At 44.7% G+C, this 16,614-nt stretch overlaps 1 protein-coding gene across 2 annotated transcripts in view; it reads left to right on the forward strand.

The window, feature by feature from the left end:
• The window catches only part of rbl2 (retinoblastoma-like 2 (p130)), a 239,909-nt gene that overhangs the window by 200,203 nt on the left and 23,092 nt on the right, over window positions 1-16,614 (forward strand). For both annotated transcript variants that reach the window (XM_072518251.1, XM_072518252.1), the window contains exon 18: window positions 3,118-3,189. In XM_072518251.1, coding sequence (XP_072374352.1) covers window positions 3,118-3,189 — 72 coding nt within the window. The remainder of the gene's footprint in view (window positions 1-3,117; window positions 3,190-16,614) is intronic.

Here is a 16,614-nt window from a genome sequence, read left to right on the forward strand (position 1 = left end):
TGATACACGCGGATCACCGCGTTCTCCCACCTGCTACTCCGTGTCTTCTTTGCTCATCTCAGGACCATCTCCCTGTCCTTGTAGCGGTGGAACCTCACCACTATTGCTCGCAGTATTTCCCCTGCCTTTGGTCTTCTCACGAGGACCCGGTATGCTCCCTCCACTTCCATGGGGCCCGTCTTGGCCTCAGCTCCCATTAAAGTATGGAGCATCATACTCACATACGCCCCAACATCAGCTCCCTCTGTCCCTTCGGGAAGATCCAAAATCCTTAGATTCTTCCTCCTCGAGCTATTTTCCAGGGCTTCCAGCCTTTCTATGCACCTCTTATGTAGTGCCTCGTGCGTCTCCGTCTTCACCACCAAGCCCTGTATCTCGTCTTCGTTCTCGGCTGCCTTTGCCTTCACTCCACGGAGCTCCATCGCCTGGGTCTTTTGCGTCTCCTTCAATCCCTCAATCGCCAGCAACATCGGCCCAGCACCTCCTTCTTGAGCTCCTCCACACATCGTCGGAGGAACTCCTGATGTTCCGGGCCCCATACCATCTGGGCTCCCTCAGCCGCCATCTTGCTTCTCCCCTCTCTTCTCTGCCGCTGCTCCAGAGGATCCTCCGCAATCTGGCCACTACTATCGTTTCTTTCCATCCACACCCGGGGGGACTCCTTCCTTTGTCGCCTCACACTGGGTTTGACCGTAAAAAATTTCCGTTGGGGCTCCCGATAAGAGCCCAAAAGTCCATTGAAACGGGAGGTGCCGAAACGTGCGGCTTAGCTGGTCATCGCCGCAACCGGAAGTTAGCAACCATCGCCGGAAGTCTGCTAACTACTTTCTAAAGAACATTGGGCGCGATTCTCTGAAATGGAGACAGAGTGTTCGCGCCGTCCTGAACGTCGTCGAGGTTCACGACAGCACGAAATGGCCCCTATCCCGACCGATTCAGGGCCCGAATATGGGCTAGGAGCAACGCCGCGTCATTTACGCGTGCCTGGCGGCGCCGCATACATGACGCGGCCGGGGTTGGTTTAGCACACTGGGCTAAATCGCTGGCTTTTAAAGCAGGCCAGCAGCGCGGGTTCAATTCCCGTACCAGGCTCCCCGAACAGGCGCCGGAATGTGGCGACTAGGGGCTTTTCACAGTAACTTCATTGAAGCCTACTTGTGACAATAAGCGATTTTCATTTTTTTTTTCATTTCATTTCATAACTGGTGTCACAACTGATGCCGTCCTCCCCGAGTCCGCCCCGCAAGAAGATGTCCGATGGATCTTGCGGGGCTGCGGAAGAAAGGAGGTCCTCTTTCAGAGAGGCCGGCCCGACGATCGGTGGGCACCGATCGCGGGCCGCCCGCCCCAGCGTTCCCGCGCTGTTCCCGCCGGCAGCAACCAGGTGTGGATGGCGCCGGGCGAAACCCGCCGTTTTGGGCAGGCCGCTCGGCCCATCTGGCACTGAGAATCGCGGGGGTACTGGTGAATCGCCGTTTTGGCTGTCTCGGGCGATTCACTGGACCGCGCCACGCAAAACGCGATTGTGCCGATCTGGCCGCTTCCGTGAATCGTGGGAGGGCGTCGGACCGGCGTCGCGGGAAAATGTGGCGACCCAGGCGATTCTCTGAAACGGCGCGGGAGCAGAGAATCGCGCCCTATATACCACACCCTTTAGTAGTTGCACTTCCGATGTAGTGAGTTGCGAAGTATGAATAATTAATTCATTCAAAGTTAATTGTGTGCACTATTTTTTAAATTACAAACTGAATGTTCGATAGCGACTTGAAGCTTGCTTCAACAGATCTGTTGCCCCTCTCTACAGTCCATGGGCTTGACATTCCTGTGGCTTAAATGTCAACATTGACCTTGTAGACTCGATTGAACATGTAAGTTCTTATCCTTTAGATTGTCATTAAAAGCAAATTGGTGCTACAACATATGAGAAGTCCAAAGTTCAAGCTTCAAGTCTATTCAAATATACACCCAATATGTATGCTTTCCTGCCACTCTTTGTGTATTTATTAATTCTTGATGAAAATAAAATGCATTTTACGTATACATTCAGCAGGAAATTTGCTAGCTGCAGTCAATAACAGATTGTGTTTGTTTAGGATCAAGGTAATTAGTAAGGCATTTTTGACCTCCCCTTTCTCCAAGTGTGAGGATCGAGGTATCATGTATTGGAGTAGAACTTCCTACAGGAAAGTAATTGGGGATTTACACCTAGACTTTGGGTACCCATTTTGCTGTGGTATGTTTACACCCCAATGTCCTCCTAATATCGTTAACAAAAGATGGAATCTAAAAATGACTGAAAAAAACAGAAATCAGTGTGGCCTGAGAAAAGCACCAAACCTGTGCCAGATAGTCTTTTTTAAGTGTGAAAGTTAGAATTTCATATCATCTAACTATCGTTCATGCACATAAAGCAAAGAGACAAATACACCCTGGGAATAAGTCAAAAAGCAGCCGAAAGTATCTTGAGAATTTTGGTTGTGAGTTATGCATTTAACTACAACCCAGCCAATTGGCCTTGATTTTTTTCAATTGTTTTATCAGATCCCTCTGCCTGAACACTTCTCCACCCATAATAATGACCCTGACCCCAAATTTCCCAACATTACCATTGAATCCTTACAGTGCAGAAGGAGGCTATTCGGCCCATTGAGCCTGCAGCAACCCTTTGAATGAGCACTCTACCCATTTACACAATCCTCCGTCCACCCCACCCTATCTCTGTAACCCCATAACCTAACTTGCACAGTCCTCGACATTAAGGGGCAATTTATCATGGACTGTGGAAGGAAACCGGAGCACCCGGAGGAAACCCACGCAGACACGGGGAGAACGTACAAACTTCACACAATCACCCAAGGCCGGAATTGAACCTGGGTCCTTGATGGGGTACTTGATTGGCAGTACTAACTACTGTGTCACCATGCCACCCATTATATGTGAGTTTTCTGCAATTGTGCTTGCTCTGCTGGATAGTGGAGAGTAGATTTTGACTGTAGTGTAAATTGGCAACCTGCTTACATTTCCCCTGATTTTTATTTACATTGATTTTCATGTGTAAGGAAAACAGTACCTTGTGCTACGTTTTGAATCAGTATAAAATAACTTTTTTATTTTCAGGTAACAAAAGAAGATAGATCCTTCCAGAACATAATGCGTAGTTATAGAACCCAGCCACAGGCCAGCAGCAATGTAAGTGTTACTACTAACATTTTGGGATACATTGTATAAGTACCATCAGACATAGGAGCGGAATTCGGATATTCTTCTCGTCAAGTCTACTCCGCCATTCAATCATGGCTGATATCTTTCTCATCCCCATTCTCCTGCCTTTTCCCCATAACCCCTGATCCCCTGATTAATCAAGAACCTATCGATCTCTGTCACAAAAACACTCGGTGACTTGGCTTCCACAGCCTTCTGTGGAAATGAGTTCCACAGATTCACCACCCTCTGGCTGAAGAAATTACTCCTCATCTCAGTTTTAAAGGATCAACCCTTCAGTCTGAGACTGTGCCCTCTGGTTCTAGGTTCTCCTACTAGTGGAAACATCCTCTCCACGTTCACTCTATCTAGGCCTCACAGTATTCTGTAAGTTTCAATGAGATCCTCTTGTTATCCTTCTAAACTCCATCGAGTACAGATGCAGAGTCCTCAACCGTTCCTAATATGACAAGTCCTTCATTCCGGGGATCATTCTTGTGAATCTCCCCTAGACCCTCTCCAAGGCCAGCACACCCTTCCTTAGATATGAGGCCCTAAACTGCTCACAATATTCCAAATGGAGTCTGACCAGAGCCTTACACAATACATCCCTGCTCTTGTATTCTAGCCCTCTCGACATGAATGCTAACATTGCATTTGCCTTCCTAATTGCCGACTGAACCTGCATGTTAACCTTAAGAGAATCCTGAACTACGACTCCTAAGTCCCTTTGTTCTTCTGATTTTTGAAACCTTTTCCTATTTAGAAAGTAGTCTATGCCTCTATTCTTCCTACTAAAGTGCATAACCGTACACTTCTCTACATTGTATTCCATCTGCCACATTTGCCCACTCTCCTAGCCTCTCCACATCCTTCTGCTGCCTCTCTGCTTCTTCAACACAACCTGCCCCTCTACATATCTTTGTATCATCTGCAAACTTAGCAACAATGCCCCTGGTTCCTTCTTCCAGATCATTAATGTATATTGTGAATAGCTGTGGTCCCAACACTGAGCCCTGCGAAAGGCCACTAGTCACCAGCTGCAATCCTGAAAAGGTCCCCATTATCCACATTCTCTTTCTTGTCCCTTGCCCCTAACATCATGAGCTCTTATCTTATTTAGCAGCCTCCTGTGTGGCACCTTGTCAAAGGCCTTCTGGAATTGCAAATAGATCATGTTCTCCTTTGTCTAACTTCTTCATTACCTCCTCAAGAATTCTAACAGATTTGTCAGGCATGACCTCCCCTTGACGAATCCGTGCTGATTCAGTCCTATTTTACCATGCACTTTTAAGTACTCTGCAATTTCATCCTTAATAATAGGCTGTAAAATCTTACCAACAACCGAAGTCAGTCTGACTGGCCTATAATTTCCAGTCTTATGCCTCCCTCCCTTCTTAAACAGGGGTGTTACATTAGACATTTTCCAATTCTCTGGGACTCCCTGCCTCCAGTGATTCCTGAAAGATCATCACCAATGCCTCCAGATCTCCTCAGCTATCTTCTTCAGAACCTTGGAGTGTAGTCCATCCGGTCCGGGTGATTTATCCACCTTCAGACCTTTCAATTTCCTCAGCACCTTCTCCTTAGTGATGGCCACTTCACTCACCTCTACCCCCTGACTCTCTTGAAGTTCTGATATGCCACTGGTGTCTTCCACTGTGAAGACTGATGCAAAGTACCTATTCAGTTCCTCGGCCATTTCTTTGTTCCCTATTACTTCTTCCCCAGCTTCATTTTCCAGTGGTCCGATGTCCATTCTTGCCTCTCTCTTACCTTTTATATATCGCAAAAAACTCTTGCAATCTTCATTTATATTACTAGCTAACTTACACTCGTATTTCTTTAAAAAAAAATAAAAATTTAGAGTACCCAATTAATTTTTTCCAATTAAGGGACAATTTAGTGTGGCCAATGCTTGTTCCCCAGTGGGCTCTACCACAAGCTGCTCCAAAAAACCAACTTGTAGACATTCCACAAATTTCTTTTCTTGGGATCCGCTACCAACCTCATTCTCCCAGTCCACCTGCATATTGAAGTCCCCTATGATTTTTGTAATATTGCTTTTTTTACATACCTTTTCTATCTCCTGATTTATTTTCTGCCCCACATCCTAACTACTGCTAGGCGGATTGTACGTAACTCCCATCAGGGTCCTTTTTCCTTTGTGATTCCTCAACTCTACCCACACAGATTCTATGCCTTCCGACCCTTAATCACTTATTGCTATCAATTTAAGTTCATTTCTTACTAACTATGCAATCCCAACCACTCTGCCCATCTGCCTGTCCTTTCGGTAGGGCACATATTCTTGGATATTTAGCTCCCAGCCCTTATCCCCTTGCAGCCACATTTCTGTGATGTCCACAACATCGTATCCACCAATTTCAATGTGTGCAACAAGCTCATTTACATTGCCTCATATACTATGCGCATTTAGGTACAACACCCTCAGTCCTGCATTGACCACCCCCTTTCTCATAGTTGTCCCCTTTATTGCTGTGCCTGAAGTTGGATTCCTGCCACTTTCATAGAATCATAGAATTTACAGTATCTATACTGTATACTGTTTCTATACTTTGCTCTATTGCGTGTTCTGGAAACTTTACACACCTCTCCTGAGCCCTCTGCCCCTTTAACGCGTTAACGTGCACTCTTTTTTTTGAGGACGTTACCAGTGCAGTAGATAACGGGGAGCCAATGGATGTGGTATATCTGGATTTCCAGAAAGCTTTTGACAAGGTGCCACACAAAAGGTTGCTGCACAAACTAAAGATGCATGGCATTGAGGGTAAAGTGGTAGCATGGGTAGAGGATTGGTTAACTAACAGAAAGCAGAAAGTGGGGATAAATGGGTGTTTCTCTGGTTGGCAACCTGTAACTAGTGGGGTCCCTCAAGGATCAGTGTTGGGCCCGCAGTTGTTCACAATTTACATAGACGATTTGGAGTTGGGGACTAAGTGCAATGTGTCAAAGTTTGCAGACGACACTAAGATGAGTGGTAAAGCAAAAAGGGCAGAGGATACCGGAAGTCTGCAGAAGGATTTGGATAGGTTAGGTGAATGGGCTAGGGTCTGGCAGATGGAATTCAATGTTGCCAAGTGTGAGGCTATCCATTTTGGGAGGAATAACAGCAGAATGGATTATTATTTAAACGGTAAGATGTTAAAACATGCTGCTGTGCAGAGGGACCTGGGTGTGCTGGTGCACGAGTCGCAAAAAGTTGGTGTGCAGGTGCAACAGGTGATTAAGAAGGCTAATCGAGTTTTGTCTTTCATTGCTAGAGGGATGGAGTTCAAGACTAGTGAGGTTATGCTGCAATTGTATAGGGTGTTGGTGAGGCCGCATCTGGAGTATTGTGTTCAGTTTTGGTCTCCTTACCTGAGAAAGGACATATTGGCACTGGAGGGAGTGCAGAGGATATTCACTCGGTTGATCCCAGAGTTGAGGGAATTAGATTATGACGAGAGGTTGAGTAGACTGGGACTGTACTCATAGGAGTTTAGAAGGATGCGGGGGATCTTATTGAGACATATAAAATTATGAAGGGAATAGATAGGATAGATGCGGGCAGGTGGTTTCCACTGGTCGGGGAAAGCAGAACTAGGGGGCATTGCCTCAAAATAAGGGGAGGTAGATTTAGGACGGAGTGTAGGAGGAACTTCTTCACCCAAAGGGTTGTGAATCTCTGGAATTCCTTGCCCAGTGAAGCAGTTGAGGCTCCTTCTTTAAACGTTTTTAAGAAAAAGATAGATGCCTTTCTTTTTTTTTTAAATATATTTTATTAAAGTTTTTTGATCAATCAAACAAAAATTTCCCATTTTACAACTTTGTAATAATATATACATTGATCGTTTTTTAAATAAATAATATGCTAACTAACGGCAACTGCCAACAACAAAATAAGAAACAACAGAAATAGTAACTAAAATAGTAACTTTGTGAAATCAAATATAAATAACTAATATATAAACACACACATAAAACCGCTGAAGACCCAAATGAGCCCCCCCCCCCCCCCTCCCCCCTGGGTTGCTGCTGCTGCCTTTCCTATTTTCCTTTATCGCTCTGCGAGGTAGTCGAGGAACGGTTGCCACCGCCCGGTGAACCCCTGAGCCGAACCTCTTAATGCATATTTTATCCGCTCCAGTTTTATAAACCCTGCCATGTCGTTGATCCAGGCCTCCACACCCGGGGGCTTAGCTTCTTTCCACATAAGTAGAATCCTTCGCTGGGCTACTAGGGACGCAAAGGCCAACACGTCGGCCTCTCTCGCCTCCTGCACTCCCGGCTCATCTGCAACCCCAAATATAGCCAACCCCCAGCTTGGTTTGACCCGGACCCCCACCACCTTCGAGATCACTTTTGCCACACACCCAGAACCCATGCAATACCGGACATGACCAAAACATGTGGGTGTGGTTCGCCGGGCTTCCCGCGCACCTCCCGCACCTATCCTCCACTCCAAAAAATCTACTCAGCCTTGCTCCCGTCATATGCGCCCTGTGTAGAACCTTGGATTGTATCAGGCTGAGCCTGGCACACGAGGATGAAGAGTTTACCCTACTTAGGGCATCTGCCCACAGCCCCTCCTCAATCTCTTCCCCCAGCTCCTCCTCCCATTTTCCCTTCAGCTCCTCTACCATCATCTCCCCCTCGTCTCTCATTTCCCTATATATATCTGACACCCTACCATCACCCACCCATGCTCGCCCTCCTTCTCGCACTCCAATCCTGATACACGCGGATCACCGCGTTCTCCCACCTGCTGCTCCGTGTCTTTTTCGGCCATCTCAGGACCATCTCCCTGTCCTTGTAGCGGTGGAACCTCACCACTATTGCTCGAGGTATTTCTCCTGCCTTTGGTCTTCTCACGAGGACTCGGTACGCTCCCTCCACTTCCAGGGGGCCCGTCGGGGCCTCAGCTCCCATTAAGGTATGGAGCATCGTGCTCACATACGCCCCAACGTCCGCTCCCTCTGTGACTCCCTCACAGTAACTTCATTGCAGTTTTAATGTAAGCCTACTTGTACCACTTATAAAGATTATTATTATTAATGTAAGCCTACTTGTGACATGAATAAAGATTATATCTACGGCTCTAGTTATGCGATTCGCCAGGACTCTGGTCCCAGCTTGATTCCATCGGAACAGCTCCCTCCTTCCCCAGTATAGGTGCCAATGTCCCATGAATTCAAACCCATTTCTCCCACGCCAAACTTTGAACTGTGCATTTACATCTTTAATCTTATTGACCCTGTGCCAATTAGCTCGTGTCTCCGGTAGTAATCCAGAGATTATTACCTTTTTGGTTCTCCTTTTTATGCTTTTTATGTAATTTGAGAAATGCCCTGTGTGCATGCATGAGAAGAAAATGTTGACTTTGAACCTGAGGCTGTCAGTGCTGTCCACCACTTGGGTATTCCTCGTGTTACTTCTGGGTCTGTTATACACTAATTTAAAGTGATTGATTGTCATGCTCAGTCTACAACTCCATTACCATTGTATCTACCACAAGCTGGATGAACCTTCCTGTTTCTTTGTCTAGCAATTTCCATTTTCCTATTGGGGCAGCACGGTAGCATAGTGGTTAGCACAATTGCTTCACAGCTCCAGGGTCCCAGGTTCGATTCCTGGCTTGGGTCACTGTCTGTGCGGAGTCTGCACATCCTCCCCGTGTGTGCGTGGGTTTCTTCCGGGTGCCGGTCTGATTTCCTCCCACAGTCCAAAGATGTGCAAGTTAGGTGGATTGGCCATGCTAAATTGCCCTTAGTGTCCAAAATTGCCCTTAGTGTTGGGTGGGGTTACTGGGTTATGGGGATAAGGGGATATGGGCTTGAGTAGGGTGCTCTTTCCAAGAGCCGGTGCAGACTCGATGGGCCGAATGGCCTCCTTCTGCACTGTAAATTCTATATGCAAATTTACTGAATTACAAAATTCTAGCAGTTTGCATTTGAAGGCCTTGGCCAATTTTTATGCAAGAGGAGTTAAATTTAATAATGTTACAAACACTAATCTACTTTCAGTAATTTACATATGTATTTTATTACAGTTAAAAGTTTTTTGGCAGAAACTTTGAACTATTAGAGCAGTATAAACGTAGAAAATAAAAACCATGTGGATAAAAATAACCAAGTTACATTGCAGCGATATTCATTATAAATGATTGTATAGTTTATTTGCAGCAAATAATGCTCACATTAACATAGGCTCTCTGGTTGCATGAGGGTATTTTTCGCAGTGTCTCCTTTGGTTTGCAAGTTGATATTGTCGACCTCAAGATTGTGCTAGTATTTTCTTTCTAGTGAGGAAAACCTAAAAGCAGAACCATCTCTGGATTGTTGTGAAGATTTTAATGTTAATAAACAGATCAGTCTGGCCTGTCCAAACACTAAAATGTCACCAATATTTGATGACTGTTAGTAGAACTCTGTATCACGTTGACAATAGACTGCTCAGGAGTGTGTGAGAAAGTCACATTACAGCAAAGACAGCTGGTGCCACTGTTGAACAGCATCACTGCTACGTGAGATTCTGAAGCAATCCTCTATTTCTGTATTGCTTAATTAGCACTTTAAAAAGATCCAAAACAAACAGATTTAAATCCAGTGGCTATTATAAAAGATTTTCATATCGCTTCTCGGCCTTTTGGCTAAGATGAGCATGGGATCAGGTGTAAGGCCTGGTATGTCTCTCTTGTGGAGACCATGAATTGGATTGAATTTGAATTGGTTTTTGGAGCAGGCAAGGAGCTGGATTAGGGGTTCGCCCCTGTCCACACTCTGAGCTCTGGCTTTGTAACTCTGATAAAGTAATGGATATTTAAAAAAAGATTTTCATTTTAAACAACGAGTGTGACTGCAGGAGCAGTGCGTTAACACATTCTCACAAAACTATTTTATCAAGTATACTATCTGGCCAGTATCACTCTGTAGCTGTCAATCCTCAACATTCACACTTTATGGATAAAATAATTACCCAAAACAGAAATGTTAAAATTATAATATTAATATTACTTTAATATCAATATTTTAAAGGCAAACATTGTCAAAAATGCTTAAATATAAAATCATTCAATCACAAAGCGTTGAAACCCATTATAATCCCAAATTCTACCACTCTTGTACATAAAAATATATCATGATGACCACATGAAAGTCCTTTTAAGAACATTGAAGTATTTTTCTGGATTTAAACATGTCTACTGAAATTACCTGACCAACCATCATACATAGCTGTCAGAATAGCAGCTGAATCACCACATATAGTTGTCTTCCACAGTGACATGCATCACTAGTTTCAAAAAATAAAAGCACTAAAATTACTTACCTGTTGAATACCATATTGATACCAAACTTAAAGAAGTTTAAGGCACAATGAGATAGTTCATTGATTATGTGACAATAATCTGTTAAATCCATTAATTATCAATCAATTGGTATCCGTCTTGGAACCTCGAAGCTTTTCTCGCAGTGGCTTAAACAAAATAAGACAATTATATTTTTTAATCAGTGCAACCTACTCCGACATTATGCAAATACAGTAACTGAGACATTATAATAATATTGGGCCTGTGCCATCTGTTTTAATTCCAGTAGTTTAATATATTTTAGCATTTATCATGTGCACATAGTTGTGTAGGACATCAGACTGAGGGCCACGGCTCCCGAAGGGGTGACAGGAAGTGAGCTGCACTTTCGCATTCATGGCGGGAGCCATAATGCATTCAATAACTATTAATATTACTTTAATATCAAATGTTAAGTGCACAATGTGGGCACATGTCCAACATGCAATAACATGGTGGAGCTCACTCTCCGGAACCTGTCTCCTCATCAGCTGCTGATTTCAGGTCGCACCAACATGTAGTGGTTGTGAAAGAAAAATGACAAAGTATTGAGGGAACAATGGTGGCATAGGTACTGAGATGCTGTTATCGTATGCACATGTATATAGATATCACAATATATTTTGTTCCCTTGACTATTGTGTGCATTGTGTAGATTTGTGGGGCCATGCCCCCTTGGAGAGCATATTGCACTAGCATGCTTCATGCTTGGCAGTCGTTGTTGAGTGAAGGGGTCTGAGGGACATCTCACTTGTGCCAGGAACAATGTGGTGGTGTGTTAGAGCTCAACCTTTATTGGGTGGTGTCAAGCGCCACATTCTAGGGGATAGCCCTTGTCACCCAGGATCTATTCCTGCACTCGGGCAGGGGCATCAAATAACTGCTGTAGCTGGGAGTTCTTTAAGAAGTATGTGTCATAGGAGCTCACTGGGAAACAAGCACACACCTGCTTAATTCTTTTTCAGATATTACAGACAACCTGGATGCAAGGGAATCAATCCCCTTCTGATTTACAAACGCAGCTGACTATTTGAGGAAGATCTAATGGTCATACATTTGCAGTTGATTACACTGTGTTGAGAATCTCACAAATTTGTTGGCCTTTCTGAACAGGGCATTTTTAACTTCTCATATGCATTTATATGTTGCAGCCTGAGAAATGCCATACATGTCCCTTGGGGAGCCCTGAAATGAGCCTCTGGTGCAGAGTTTTAGGGCCATTGTTATAATAAATCTGTCAACACAGGATATAAGTGCAGGAGTAGAATGTATGGCCCCTAACCCTAACCTGCTTCGCCATTCAATATGATTATGGCTGATCTTGGGCTTGAATTCCATTTTTCTGCTTGCTCCCCATATCTCTTAATTCCCTGAGACCAAAAATCTCTCTCTCCCAGCCTTAAATGAATTTATTGATGGCGAATCTATGGCCCTTTGAGGTGGAGAATTCCAAAGATTCACAACCCTTTGAGCGAAGTCTTTTTCCCTCATCTCAGTCCTAAATTATCGATCCCTTATCCTGAGACTGCCTCTGTATTTTAGATAAAAGCAAATTACTGCGGATACTGGAACCTGAAACCAAAAAGAAAATGTTTGAAAATCTCTGCAGGTCTGGCAGCATCTGTAGGGAGAGAAAAGAGTTAACATTTTGAGTCCAGATGACCCTTTGTCAAAGCTAAAGACAGAGAAAGTGGGAAATGTTTATACTGTGGAGTGAGAATGAAAGATGAGTCATAGCCACAGAAACCCAGGGAAACGGGTGTTAATAGCCACAGAAAGCAAGTAGAAAGATTGCTAATAGAAGTCCCCAGAGAGAACAAAAGTTGTGAAAGGCCAAACTGCAGAGAAACTAACATCAGAGGGTAAACTGTGACAAATGTAGATGTGGAGGGAGGGGAAGGGGGAAGCAAAGGGGAGAAAGGGTAACGAAAGGTGGATAAGATGGGGGGGGGGGGGGTGAAAGACAAGAGAGAAAGAAATGGTAAAAAAGTTAAAATGAAATGGGATGAAAACAAATGGGTCGAGGTGGGGTAGAGCTAATCATCTGAGCAGCGAATGTAATAGACCAAATTGGAAGAGGTGCAAGTGAAACGCTGCTTAACCTGGAATGAATGTTTTGGCCTTGAATGTTAAGCATGGAAGAGGTAAAGGGGCAAATGTTACACCTTCTGCGATTGCATGGGAAGGTGCCATGGGTGATGGGAGAGGTACTGGGTATGGTGGAGGAGTGGACTAGATTATCTCTGAGGGAACGGTCTCTGCAGAATGCTGACAGAGGGAGTGAAGGGAAGATGTGTTTGGTGGTGACATCAGAGTTGGCGAAAATGGCAGAGGATTATGCTTTGCATTCTGAGGCTGGTGGGGTGAAATGTGAGAACGTGGGGTCTCTATCCTTGTTCTGGGAGGGAGGGGAGGGGGCGAGGGTAGTGGCGTGGGAGATGGACCGCACACTGTTGAGGGCCCTGTCAACATCTGTGGGTAGGAAATCACGGTTGAGGAAGAAGGAACACATTTTCGGAGCACCATTTTGGAAAATGGCATCATTGAAACAAATGCGACGGAGATGAAGGAGCTGAGAGAAAGGGATGGAGTCCTTACAGGGTGTGGGGTGTGAAGAGCTGTAGTCTAGATAGCTGTGGGAGTCGGTGGGCAATTAGATCACTGAGCTATGGCTGACCTGGACAGTTCAGAAAAGGATTTTAGTTTGTTAAATAATTGCTTTCCTTATCATTTTAACAATTTTTAAAGGTGGAGACAGTAATATAACTGATAATTTATTATTGTTTCAAAACATTCATCTTAAAACTTCATACAAGACTGAGCCACATGTCTAAAATTTACATGTATAGGATTTTTAATGGGACATTATAAGCAAGGCTTACCCAAGCCTAAGCACATTATCTGTTTTTGAAGGTAATTAAGTTTCTGTTGACTGAAACATAATGGGCTGGATTCTCCATTTGAGAGACTTAAGTGCTGACGCCAGGATTGAATCGCAAGTGTTCTACGTTCACTAAATTGGTGCCGGTCAGGGAGCATTTCAGGTCCTGTTAATGGGCTAGCATCAGCGCCACATGGAACTCATGCAATTCCAATGCATGCCAACCTTCACCCCAGCCAAGAAAAAGGCATGGCTCTCGCTGGAGCTCACCCATCCCATTGATGGGTCTGCCAGGGCAGAGGGTACTTAGGGGGGGTGGCCTGTGTTAACCACCCATACGCCCGTGCCGTTGTTCACAGTGAGCAGTCAGTGGACATGCACAGCTGGATGGCTGCCTTGCAGGCTGTGGCAATGGTGGTCTGTACCCGGCCACCCCGACCCCACGACTCACCTCCTGGCCAACCCCCATTACTCTCCCCAACCCTGGAAGACACCCGGAGCTGACGGCACAAGTACAGCACATTATAGTGATGTTGGGCAGTCTTTGTACCTCCTCTCTCCCCCTCAGCAACCATGGCGTCTGTTTCATGATTGTAAATACCACAAGTGAACCTCGCCATCAGTAATTCCTCCTGGTAGAAGCGGAGTATCGTGGAAGGCCGGAAAATACCGAAATGGGCCCTTTAATGATATGCCAATGGAGTGTCTGTGCAATTTGCATGCCCATGCTGGCATGCAGCGTAGAACAAGTTCACACCGTTGTCGAGGGACCGCATGGCATTCCGCTCGGTGCCTGGCACCAACCTCAATTTTTGGCTAACACAAATTCTCCGCCCGATCTTATTTCACTATTCCGGCTTCGCTGGACAGAGAATCCCGCCCAAGAACTCTTCATTTTCTTTCAATGTTTGGCTTACAGACGGATGCAGACTTTGCAGGGTATTTTTTATGACCCTTTGATCTTTGAACAGGTTGCTGGAAAATTATCTAAGTAGCTTATTTGTTTAAGCTATATTTGCTTATCCTTATGGTATAATATCCTACAATGTATCCATGTCAGCAAAGGGAAAATATAGGATTTGCAAGCACAGAATTTAACTCGATTTGGCCATTTTTAGCTTTTCTATCTTGCTTGAAATAAACATAAGTAAAAGCATTAAAACATGTAAAAATACAGTAAAGTGAGAAAATGTTAATCTAGGTTTTCTGTGTACATACAAGGGAATCGCTGCTGGATCTGAATCTGGATGGTTTAGCTTAGAAATGACTGTAGAGATTCCTATCAACATATTTTAATGGTGGCACTAACTTACCAAACCATTTTAATATACTTCTTAAAATAGTGGCAATGGAATTTGAGATCAATTTATTAAGCATTCATGCAGTAATATTACAAGTTGTAGTTTCCAGGCTTCTGTTTCCTGACCGCAAATAGTTGACTGGCAGAGAAATGCTAATTTAGACCTGGAGATACCCAGTGCAATAGCAGCCTTTCAATGGAAACGTAATTGTGGCAAGCAAACTATTCCCTTTATTAAAATATTACTCTTAACAAAATACTGCTAAAAGGGTGTGCATTGATCCCAGTTGCCAAAACATTGTAACTGCACGGAAGTCAGTAACACTTGTGGGATATATAGTGTCAAAAAGACTGCTTTAGAGTTGGATTTATTACATGGTAATAGCAGGAGGTTGAATACAGTCTATTCAATGAATTGTGTTGGATGTACTTCATGTGTCTTAGAGCACAGAGTACTTGTATTTGCTTGTTCAGTAATGGATCGGTTACAGGGCAAGCTATGAATCATGCTAATGAAGCTGAAACCTGTCTGGGTTGCAAGTGGCAACCACCTGTTTTCCTGTTGAAATGTGCACAGAATGAGCTTGTTTCTCAGTAATCTCTTCTCAATCAAATATTAGCTGCAATTCTTGTATATTCCGAGTTTGCTGGGGTAAAAATGATGGTTTCCATTTCATTTCTGCTATTTCCAGATCTTGAGAGATTTGGTCATAATAATTTAGCAAGGTTACTTCAGTGCCCAGTGTTGCTGTAATCCTACACAGACGATACATGATGAAAGAATATCACACTAGCTGTGTTACTATAAAACAAGAGAAAAGATATTCCTTTTTAGTTTCTTTTTCAGTTCCTTGTGATTCCAGGAGTTGGGATCTTCAAGGAAACAGCCATACTAAATATATGGCCCATGAGGTAGAAAATGGACATCAGCGTTCAAAGCTGTAAAGAAGTACTTTCACAGATTTTGTGAATGAACGGAAAATATATTTATTTATCAGTATTGTACAGCAGCCACATGGCTGTAGCTAGATTCCAAAATGCCTCTGCCTAGGTGCCATGTGGTGATTCCACACTGAGTCCTGATTGGTCACCCAGGCCATGTGATACTTGTCTCATTGTGTTTCCCTGGTTTCTTCTGGCTTTCACTGTATATATCTATTCATGAGAAATGTTAGCAACGTGCAGATAACAGGAAAGTGATTTTCCATTGTGTAGCATTTCCAGAAAATTACAGCAATTAGATGCGTTCCTTGGATTTGGCTCTTGTTGTATGATGCATTAGAACTTATATCTGGGAGAAAAAAATTACTTTCTAACCTGGTTATAAGTGTGTAGTTACATTTCAATGCTGTTATCTTGGTTAGATATGAGGAGGATAAAATATTTGGTGTGCTCTCTTAGTTTATCCATGATTCTCCACTCTCAGTTCTGGGGCGAAATTCTCCCGAAACGGCGCGATGTCCGCCGACTGGCGCCCAAAACGGTGCCAATCAGACGGGCATTGCGCCACCCCAAAGGTGCAGAATGCTCCGCATCTTTGGGGGCCGAGCCCCAACATTGAGGGGCTAGGCCGACGCCGGAGGAATTTCCGCCCCGCCAGCTAGCGGAAACGGCCTTTGTTGCCCCGCCAGGTGGCGCGGAAATGACATCTCGGGGCGGCGCATGCGAGGGAGCGCCAGCGGCTGCTGACAGTTTCCCGCGCATGCGCAGTGGAGGGAGTCTCTTCCGCCTCCGCCATGGTGGAGACCGTGGTGGAGGCGGAAGGGAAAGAGTGCCCCCACAGCACAGGCCCGCCCACGGATCGGTGGGCCCTGATCACGGGCCAAGCCACCGTGGGGGCACCCCCCCGGGGTCAGATCGCCCCGCGCCCCCCCGGACCCCGGA

Source organism: Scyliorhinus torazame, chromosome 10, assembly GCF_047496885.1.
Source record: "Scyliorhinus torazame isolate Kashiwa2021f chromosome 10, sScyTor2.1, whole genome shotgun sequence".
NCBI classification, from domain to species: domain Eukaryota; kingdom Metazoa; phylum Chordata; class Chondrichthyes; order Carcharhiniformes; family Scyliorhinidae; genus Scyliorhinus; species Scyliorhinus torazame.